This window comes from Sycon ciliatum, chromosome 7 (genome assembly GCF_964019385.1).
Source record: "Sycon ciliatum chromosome 7, ocSycCili1.1, whole genome shotgun sequence".
NCBI classification, from domain to species: Eukaryota; Metazoa; Porifera; class Calcarea; order Leucosolenida; family Sycettidae; genus Sycon; species Sycon ciliatum.
Window position 1 is genome coordinate 4,398,367 of NC_088649.1, and position 10,601 is coordinate 4,408,967.

Genomic DNA, 10,601 nt, shown 5'->3' on the forward strand with positions numbered 1-10,601 from the left:
ACTAGCCCTTTGTCTGTTTGTTGCTCTGACTAGCCCTTTGTCTGTTTGTTGCTCTGACTAGCCCTTTGTCTGTTTGTTGCTCTGACTAGCCTGCCCGCTAGCTCTCCTTGACCACCCTGCCATCCCTGATACTCGCTCGACTCCTCTGTCAGATCCTTTTCTTTCGTAGTGAGTCTAATGACATGTACATGTACACGAAGCGTTCAGCCTCAACACATTCCTTTAAGTTCTAAATGCGGCTGGTCCGTTCGCCGTTATATCATGGGGTCTAGTTCCCGTTTATTGGGCGAGTAATCCAACCAGCCCGCCAACCAACCAACCGATGAGGTAAAGGCAGCGGCGAGGCTCATGGGGCTCATGCGGCCGCCTCGGATGGAGCTTTGTACCGTGGCTGATGTTATTGAAGTGGAAACGCGGCGCTGCTTTTGCATGACTGACGCGTCGGATTTATTTGGCCACGACTGTACAACACATGTACTTTGAAATACATGTACAATCATGTACTTGTATCTGTTTGGACTTTGTAAGGTCGTATCAGCTGCATTGATTTTGTGCAGAGGGTCAGAGTAACTGGCCTAATCAATGGTGAGCGCAATGGAGTCTACCTTGTAGTGGACAGAAAAGCATGTACCAATGGTCAGCCTCGGAGCGGCTTTGTGAATAAACTTCAATAAAGTCAATAAACCCGTTCTCAAAGTATCAAGGTCAGGCTAAGAGAATGCTCTAACTGCGAGAGTCACCGTGATCTTACAACGAGGGCAGATAATGTTGTCGTTAGCCAGAAAGAGTCCCCAACCTACTGGTACGGAGGGTACCCCCGCCCCCCCCCCCCCCCCCCTCCCCAATGATGATGTCTGATTGGATTGCACCGAACCTGAAGCTTAGAGCCGGTAACGACGAATCAGCCTTGCTCCACTTTTCTAATGTGTACTGCACAATAATCTGCGGACAAAACTGTTTCGTCCTTTGTGGACTCATTAGCGTTTAAAACCAGGCCCGAACGTACCATACGTATGGGATACCAGAGTGACTAGTGTCCTGTACATGGATGTTCTATTATTGTACATCTCCATCAACACACAAACGACTTATGACAAAGTTAGTTATGATTTGTATGTTTTGAATGGACATCATAATAGGTGCATTACGTCATACGCATGGCGATTGGCGAATTCCCTAACATGGTAACTGTAGACACTGGGCAGTGGCGGTGGCGGTGGCAGTTGCATGGGAGTCGTCTTTTAGCGACCGTCGACCGTCCACCCACTCCGATCCGCCTCCGAGTCTATAGCCCGTCTATTGTGTCATTTGGTACGCTTGCAGGTTCCAGTCTGCCAGAGTCCAGCATGTGTGTGTGTGCGTGCGTGTGTGCGTGCGCGTGTGCTTGTACGTGTTTCAGTGGTCGGGAGCTTCACCACACTGCCCCAAGCCGAGCTCCATCAGCACCAGCATCGTGACCTAGTGCGGTAGTGGCAGAGGTGCAATGTGCAATATAGTATTAGAGAGCGGCCTAAATACCCTCGGCACACCGTCAAGTTCAATGGGCCGTGGGAAAGCGATGATGTAGCGATGATCAGTTCCGTCTGCAGGTCAGTGACGGCAATTTAGCGTGCGATCGTGTTGCTCAAGTGCACCACTAGCGGGTACACGATGCAAGTGTGGACACACAAGTACCATCGCTAAGACGCATGTCAACACAACACAACATGGAACTCATAATACACCCTGCATACATGGACTGGAGAAAATGGTCCAGAGTTCAAACTGTTGCCAGTTGGCACGGTCGATTATGCACTATTAGTATTACAATGGCATTGTCTATGTGCGAGCGTTTGAACTGTTGAGCACTCTCCTACAGAAGCCGTGTATGTCGTTGCATTGCTGTCTACATAATGCCAGCCGTCGTTCTGCCTACATGACTGTATGCTCAGTGGAACGTCCGTATCGTGTTGGCGGTAAACAGACCACCCATTCGTCACAGCCAGCCACCCGCGGAAGAGAGCGCAAGTCGGTCACAACTCCACACTCGGCTCCCTCTCGCCCTCCCCATTCATTCCTGCCCTTGGCACATCGAGAGGTACACAGGTGGGAGACGTGCCACAGTAGATGTCCCTGCAAGCATGGCATGCTCATGTATGGCAAGACCACCTGTGTGTACACACACCATACAAGGCAGGGGACGGGCTAGTTGTAGGCCCAGCCCTCTGTGCTCACATATCACGCACACTATCGCCAGCAACAAACAACCCACCTCCTCTCGGCAGTGCGCTCAGTAACGGAGGTGCTGTTGGTGCGGTACGCTTCATCCGCAGAAGAGTACCTTGGCATTTTGAAAGAATTCCTCTTGAAGATAGACACTGTCTTTATCTCCTGTACACTGGTAGCCGTGAGGGTTAGACTAGCATCGCGTGTTTCGCTCTGAACATTATAATTATCTAATAGCCACTAACACTGCGGTAATAGTAGTAGTATTATTATTATAGCTGTGTGATATCTTGAGGTGGGTGGAGACAACGTTATCGTACCAGCGGGGACGCGGAGTGGACTTTCTTCGCTGTGCTGTCTGCTCCTGGCCTCACGGGGTCCAATACAAATATGGCTGTTCTAGCAAGCCGACCTTCCTCGCCATCACCATCGCCAACGTCGGGCATCCTCCTGGCCGCGGTGGTTGTTCTCGTCTTGACATCGCACGCTCCGTACTGCCGAGCTCAGTTAGCGCAGTGTGAGCTGTGTCCGTGCACCCGACTCAGCAACAAGGCAGCCAGTGGCCCCGTGGAACTGCTGCTCACGCGGAGCCAAAGCTCGCCAGTCACTCTATCCACAGTTAGCAGTAACGAAATGTATCGAGGTAGGTTTTGCCAACAACTCGAATGTGTTCTTGATTTGTGGTTTCTAGTTTTATTCCAAGCAATACATGGCTGGGGTAGCCAATGACCACGTTGTGTGGCGATTGCAGGGTTTTTATAGCCAACCGCGGCTAGCAGAAAAGAGTAAGAAGTCAAAAAGAAAAGAAAAAGAAGCAAATATGGAATATACCTTTTGTGGTAGCGACTTCGGCGATAAGCCTTGTGCTCTTCTTGCAAGAATGTGGTTAGGTGCAATCGGGGATGCACTATTATAGCACCGAGGTCAGAGGTGGTTTACCGATAGCCGCTCAACATCCTCAATACATCAAGAGTCATGCGCTAGCCGAAGGGAGAGTAAGGGACTGTCTGAAGTATGACCACGAGGATATCGGCATGCGATAGGGGGAAGGGGGGGGGGGGGGATGTTCCTTGGTTCAGTCAACTACACCTACACCTACACCTACACCTACACCTACACCTACACCTACACCTACACCTACACCTACACCTACACCTACACCTACACCTACACCTACACCTACACCTACACCTACACCTACACCTACACCTACACCTACACCTACACCTACACCTACACCTACACCTACACCTACTTGTACTTGCCAAGTAGGGTTTAACTGTATTTGTAACTTATTGTATTCTAAGGATTGCCCAGAGGCTCTAGGCCTGTCGAGGGTGTCTCCTACTCATAAACGAAATGTCGTGTGTCCGTGAAAGAGTACAGCAAGGGTATTATAAAAAAGGAACGAAAGACAAGGAGCAGGCATAGCAATTGCGAGAGTTCAGTAGTTGATATGCCACTGGTGTAAATGTAGATATTCTTCTAGTTTCACTTGCAAGTCTGTTATCTTGCCTGCCATCTACTCTCTTGACACCCATTCTCACATCTCGCATGTACACGCATGTACATGCGAGATGTGTAGGTGTACATTCCCGTCACGGACTGTAGAACCCCATCGCCCACCTGTATCTTTGCTCGCATGCCTGCCCATTACCTCGTGATTATCGTCCAGTTTCGTTTTCTTTGTGTCGACATGTACAATGGACATGCATCTTGGTCTCACTCACTTCAGTCAACAACACGCTCACTCATTCACCGACTCTCTCTCTCTCACACACACACACACACACACACACACACACACACACACACACACACACACACACACACACACACACACACGCACACGAACTCTCACATCGTCATTAATTTTATCCATTCATTCAGTCACCAAGACAGGTTGTTGTTGTTGTTCCCAACTGCATGTACATGTAAATATTGGCGTGAACGGTATGTCTCGGCCATGCTGTGGAGTTGGACAGTTGACGGGCAATTCTGTACCGCGTCTCAAACGTTTATCTATACATGTGGATCTTCTTCACCCAAGATTGAAAAGTGATTGTGCTGAATGAAGTTGGCTTTTAGCGAGAACTCGGAAGGAGGATATTGTTGCGCAAAACGCCAATGCAGCCATAGTCACCGCAAAACAAGTATGTTATTAGTACTGATTAATTATTATGAACTTACCCGAGAGCGGATTCACGCCCTGTCGACGCGCGCATACACAACTCTATATCTTATCTTCCATCTCATGACCACACGCAAGTCACACTGGGCGGTGTTTATCATCCGCGTCATTGATGAGGCAAGCACGCATCCCATGTCCCATGAGATTTAACACGTTGATGATCACATCACGCAGCCGCATTCTTGACGAGTCAGGGAGAATGATTATGTTGAACAGAGATCGCATTATAATTATGGCTTCCGAGAAACATTATCAGCATCATGTCCAGTTTCAATGTCCAATGGTTACGACTGCTATAGCAGAGGATGACCCCGTTTGATGAGAGGTTGAACGTTCGCTGACGAGGAATTGTCCTCGAAAGGAGGCGGCAGAGAGCGCTGTACTGCTTGATGATTCGGGAGTGCAATGATATTTGCTGGAGTGCAGTCCGCGCGACACTGGCCTCTTGACAGGTGATTGACAGCCAGATTGACCCGTTGTCATGTAAGCTGCGCGCCATGCGCCAGGACTGCACGCGTACTCGATGGCTGGTACGAGCTGGGATTGAGCAAGTAGATAATGGCATTCTTTATTGCTTTTCTCTGGCTCACTACGCACGGGCTCAAGCCATTGCAACTTGCAAGGACGTGAGACCACCACCACTGCCTGGCACCAGCAGTGTGTTAGTGTATTCAGCAGGCTAAATCAGCTCACGGACCACATTCAGCAGTGCATGGTGACAGGCGAATGGGTATTTCTCACACCACTCAAGCTGCAGCAGCGGACTGGTGACAACTGACACTGAGCGCTGATTTGACAGACTCGCACTGACCAGGCGCCATTTAAGCTTGCTCCTTCTGCGTGGGCACGTGGGACGCATCCTCACGGCGGAATGGACAGTAGCATGGACCAAAGAGTCTCACTTGGACACACACCACGAAGGTCACCGTGCCTGACTGAGGACCAGCGCAGCTGTAATGATAGCCGCGAGCGTTGCAGGCCACCACGACATGCCATCCACTGAACAGCAGGACGGAGCGTACCGCCATTCAGGGCTCACTCATGACTAGAATTAGACGACAGGCCTTGCAAGAGAAAGTCTTTTATCTTGCTGCTAGCTATAGCCAATATACAAGTACTACAGTGATAGCAACTGAAATCCGACCCCTGAGCGATGCCTTCACATTCTAGCGGCCTCTACATGTATATTTTCGTAGTTTTACAATCCCGTGTTGGGTCTTTGCGATGTGAGCGCACCGCTCAGGGGTCGGATTTCAGTTGCCAGCGCTGGAGTACATTGTACATTGTGTTGGTACCAACACGAGATGGGCCATTCATCTGTACATCGGACCTATGGCACGGTGAGAAGGCAATCATGCCTGTACAAGTGGTGAAGCAAAAATAAAAGTCAACAACAACATCTACATGATTGTACATTTAGCGCCTCGTGCATCTATTCATAAATTTTATTGTCATGTGTACATCTACGTTCATTACAATCAATACGACTTGGAAAGAAGGAAGAACACCAAAGATACATTCATTAGTTTCGCTTCGTTGAGCGCGTTACCGGCGATGATGCCAATAGTAACTCCACGCAACCAGCACATTGAATCGCGTATGAGTGCCCTTACCGGTACATACATGTACATTGTATAATTATCTCGTCAACTATCTGCTCGAAATGCCAATAGAATGCATGAATTCACCATCACGGTCGCCACCTGAGTGTGAAGCTGAAACCTGTTGTTATTATGCACAGGGCGCCGGCCGGAAAAAAGCTAGTTGGTCTGACGAAGGTCAGCCACATTCGGCTGTACTCAGACACTCGCCCATGGTAGATCGGTACATCGGACGTAGCGACGAAGGTGTTGGGCGGTCGCATATTGGATGGAAGTGGAGGCGGGGCAGAAGTGACTCCTCCGACCAGGACCAAGGGTCTCGGATTCATCGCTACTCACGTGCGTGATTTAGAAATGAAAGGGAAGGAATTTGTTCAGGAGAAGGAAACAACGTTTGAATCCTAGCTCGACTGCTGCGTTGTGACTGCTGATGAGCGCGTTTACACTCTCCTTGTACGGTTTTGTCTCCTCGCCGATTAATATTATTTTCAATTTGTTGAGGCTCCAGATTATTATCAAATTTGGGACGGCACAGCTCCCGCTAGTGCCAGCGCTAAACCTGTGGCTGTGATCATGATGACACCTGGTCACTTGCACTGCGAACGAACGAACAGTTGTCAGGCACTTGTGAGTCGTGACTTGATTAGTTGGTAGAGTCTATGTACAGGTAGACGTAGTGTAGTGGCATCGACATCAGTTCTAATCAGTAATGATTATGATTGTTATTGCTATCACGGTTGTCACGGAGCGACGGTGAATCTTCGTGGTGCGTGGTTGATCCAACTCTGACCTTTTAGCTCAAGTGTATGTGCATTCTAACGTTAGATCCATGGCGGGCTAATGCTTTCAAACTCTGCTCTCATCTCTGTCCTGTTCCGAAACCGCGTATTCCCAGCATTCCTGTGTAGGCTCGGACCTCATTATCTTTCTTGCCGTTGGACTGCTACCCCATGGGCCCAGGCAGTCTGTTGCCGAGTGTTGACGGGTTTACGAACAAAACCCCCCAGCCGATGTAGCGTTATGGCTGAGTTTGAGTGCAGCATCGTTAGATTTTTCACTGCTCAACGACGTAACGTGAACTCACTTTGACCTCTGCCGGTCCAGCGACCTTGCGGTCCAGTCCAAGCCAGTATTAGCAATAGTCTGAGTAGATCTACCGGTAGCAGCGCTCGGCAGCCGTGGTCTTCTTCTGTTCCGTCACTTGCATCCTGCAAGCTCTTTGCACTAACTACCAGTATATTTGCCATCGCCGTCTCGCTGCGGATATTTGATTTATCCCAGGGAGTCGTCCTCTCTGGTTTGCCCGCAAAACACCCTGCAACGTGTAATCCAGTAGTCCAGCGAGTTTCTGCCTCACACAGTCACACCACTGCTGTTCTTGAAGCGACTACAGACTTCACGCAGGCGAAACAATGGCCTTTCTACATTATTATTTTGTGGCATGTTAGAGGAACGGAACTGCGCTATCAGTGACATGTGCGGTGATGCCGTGTCCCAAGGCCAAGTACAAGTACTGGCGACTCGTGGCGAAGCAAGCAACCCCTGCAGAAATGCTCAGAAACACACCGCGGAGTGCTTTGGCGTGTTGCCCAAGGCGAAGGATCGACTGCGGACTCGAAAACTGGCCAAATTTTACCGTCGACTGCCTCAAAGAGTGTGGACTATGGAGACAGCATGCTGGTGAAGGGATTTCCAGTCAGTCCGTGATAGCTTTGTACAGTACACTGACCCTGTAGCGGATTGCTGCTGCTGAGTGCACTGCTGGGAATGACTGATCCGCTGGCAGTCTGCATGTAACTAAATAATTGTTGAGTGCGTGGCACGGCCAGTGTACAGTGCACCTAGTAGCTGCACAATTAACTACAACACGGGATTGCTGCTGCTGAGTGCTGGGAATGACTGACCCGCAGTCATAGCCACAGGCAGTCTGGCTGTCTGGGTGACGGAAGACGCATTGTCGGTCGTGTCGCAGAAACACACGGGAGGCAGCGGAGAAATTCCGCGGTACAGGGCGCAACAATTATTTTAAATATTTCTTTATACAGTCAGACCTGGCTTAATTTAACCGCACACATCCGTTTTCCACAAAAATATGCGGATAGGCGAGGGAACCGGATAATCGAACACACATTCTGTATGTATGCATACCATACGCTGTAAATCGGTAACCAACGATTTTCTTCCGGATGGCGAGGGATCCGGATAATAGAGGACCGGATAAGCGAGGTGTGACTGTATCCACGATGACCCGTGGCCAATACGGAAGTAGAGATGGGAGGAAAGTGCGCTAGTGGTCGGCTATGAGTCGTTCTCAGTAGTTGCAAGGATGGACTCGGATGGAGAGCCAAGGATTAGTCGGTCAGTGACGTGCTATGCTATCGCATGAGCTGTGTGTATAGTACGAGTGGTGTTAGTGGACATGATTATAGCGTAAATAATTGAAGTTCCTTGGTCCTTTTCTTCCTAGTTGCCTTGGTGACAGGTGTCCAGAGTCACGGAACTGAGGGTATCATTGCACAGCAGATATTCTCTCGATTCAGAGATAGAGAGATGGTTTTCTGTTCGGAATAATCATGACTACGGGAGATGGAGAGAGAGAGAGAGAGAGAGAGAGAGAGAGAGAGAGAGAGAGAGAGAGAGAGAGAGAGATAGATAGATAGATTGACGTCATAACTCAGAGTTTTATAACAGGTCGACAATGATCAGGTTGATTAATATGTGTGTTTATCGCCATATTGCCAGGTGTGTCTTTACCACTATAATAATGGGGTACTAGCTGTGCTAGTACTCGTTAGCAACAATCCGAACTAGCGCGCACACTGCACTGCATTACTCTTTGCTGCCTTCAAGACTGACGTCATGCGCTTTGCTTTGCTGCGTAATCACAAATGGCACTCAGCCCGTTTTGCTGAAAAGAAAACAAATCTCGCTTGCCCTGTTGTGTTCTTCCAGACAGCAGATCGCGCTTCCGCAGTGTTGCTTTCCCACCATCCCTCCCTATTCAACTTATTCACACAATCATTATGATTATCGTACCCACTGATCGGGTCCACTCTCACAACTGGTGTTATCTAGCTATTTGCTGCAGCTCTGACTTGAGCTATATTACATCCATTTAGCATTGCAGCTCTACGTTGAGCTTACAGCAGCTCTACTTTGAGCTAACAGCAGCTCTACTTTGAGCTAACAGCAGCTCTACTTTGAGCTAACCGCAGCTCTACTTTGAGCTAACCGCAGCTCTACTTTGAGCTAACCGCAGCTCTACTTTGAGCTAACAGCAGCTCTACTTTGAGCTAACAGCAGCTCTACCTTGAGCTAACCGCAGCTCTACCTTGAGCTAACCGCAGCTCTACTTTGAGCTAACAGCAGCTCTACTTTGAGCTTCAAACCAGTTGCTTCGAAACCAGCACCCCTCAATCCAAAGATGCCGCTTTGTTGACTTGTTTGTGTGAGGGACGGGGGCTAATCAACCATAAGTACAGCTGCAGTGGTGTCTTCAACTTCATTATGACAATGATCAGGTGACTTAGAAATGATACAGACAATACATGTCCTGTATCCATATTCTGAGTTTTGCTGTACGTTGTATTAGAGAGGTTAAGATGCACATTATTTCCGATGTGATGCGCAATTTCATGTCAAATTTGGCGTAAAACTCCAAATTTCGACGTGAGCTGCAGGTCACTCCCGTTGGTTTTCGACGCGCGAGCCAAAATAACGTGAGCTGAATGTTCGCGTCACGTCAGAGATAACGTGCATCTTAACCTGTCTATTTTGCTGTATGTTTCTCCCACCCTTTGTGTTTGACAGTTCGACTGCAGACGAGCGTCGAGTTCCAGGACTTTCACGTGTGTGCGGTCAGCGAGCGCAAGAGCATACACACGGAGTTTCCCGGCCGCTATCTGCCATTGCAGGCACGCCTGATGGCCACGTGCAACAATGTGGTGACCAGCGGGCAGCAGTTCAAGCGCAAGCCCGGCTCCATCGGCGAACTGCAGTTCCTGTGGAGATCGCCAGCGGACCAGGGAGAGTGTGTTCAACTAAGGTCAGTGGAGACAGGTCTGTGAGAAAGTCACTGTTCCCTTTATACAGTGGTCAGTTTACAGTCAACATCGCTAATAACGACTGCGGATATAACGACAATTCGCGAATAACGACAGAATTTCCATGCCCAGAGCACAGTCCCATCCCACTGCAATACATAATGAGACTTCGGGTATAACGACACTTTGCGAATAAGGACACCTTTTTGATGCCCCGCCGAGTGTCGTTATAAACGAAGTTGACTGTATATTGCCTTCTCTATACACACGTATGTACACTGTATATCATATGCACATTCACATGTCTAAAGGTTTGTGGTTTTCAATAAAAAATACTCCGGCACCATTCGTGCCCCGGAAGTTGTGCTGGATTAGGGAGGGTGCTGGATTAGCAAATCTGATTTACTGCTGCAAAGTGCATGAAGAGGACATTTTGGCTACTGAAAATCGTGCTGGTTCATAGAGGGTGCTGGTTTATAGAGGGTGATTGGGCAATGCGAAATAGGAATCTATCCTCTCCCGGTCCACTCCCTGCATGCCATGAGTGTTGGTACGGTACTG

General features: G+C 49.0%; 1 protein-coding gene across 2 annotated transcripts in view; it reads left to right on the top strand.

Annotated features, from left to right (window-relative positions):
• The first annotated feature begins 2,226 nt into the window (after nt 1-2,226).
• Nucleotides 2,227-10,601, top strand: part of LOC135820788 (uncharacterized) — a 24,341-nt gene continuing 15,966 nt past the window's right edge. The window contains exons 1-2 of one of the 2 annotated variants that reach the window (XM_065333831.1): nt 2,227-2,848; nt 9,808-10,042. In XM_065333831.1, coding sequence (XP_065189903.1) covers nt 2,596-2,848; nt 9,808-10,042 — 488 coding nt within the window. In that variant the 5' untranslated portion in view covers nt 2,227-2,595. Of the gene's footprint in view, nt 2,849-7,813; nt 8,356-9,807; nt 10,043-10,601 lie in introns of those variants that run through there. The other variant, XM_065333832.1, reaches the window with a different exon arrangement.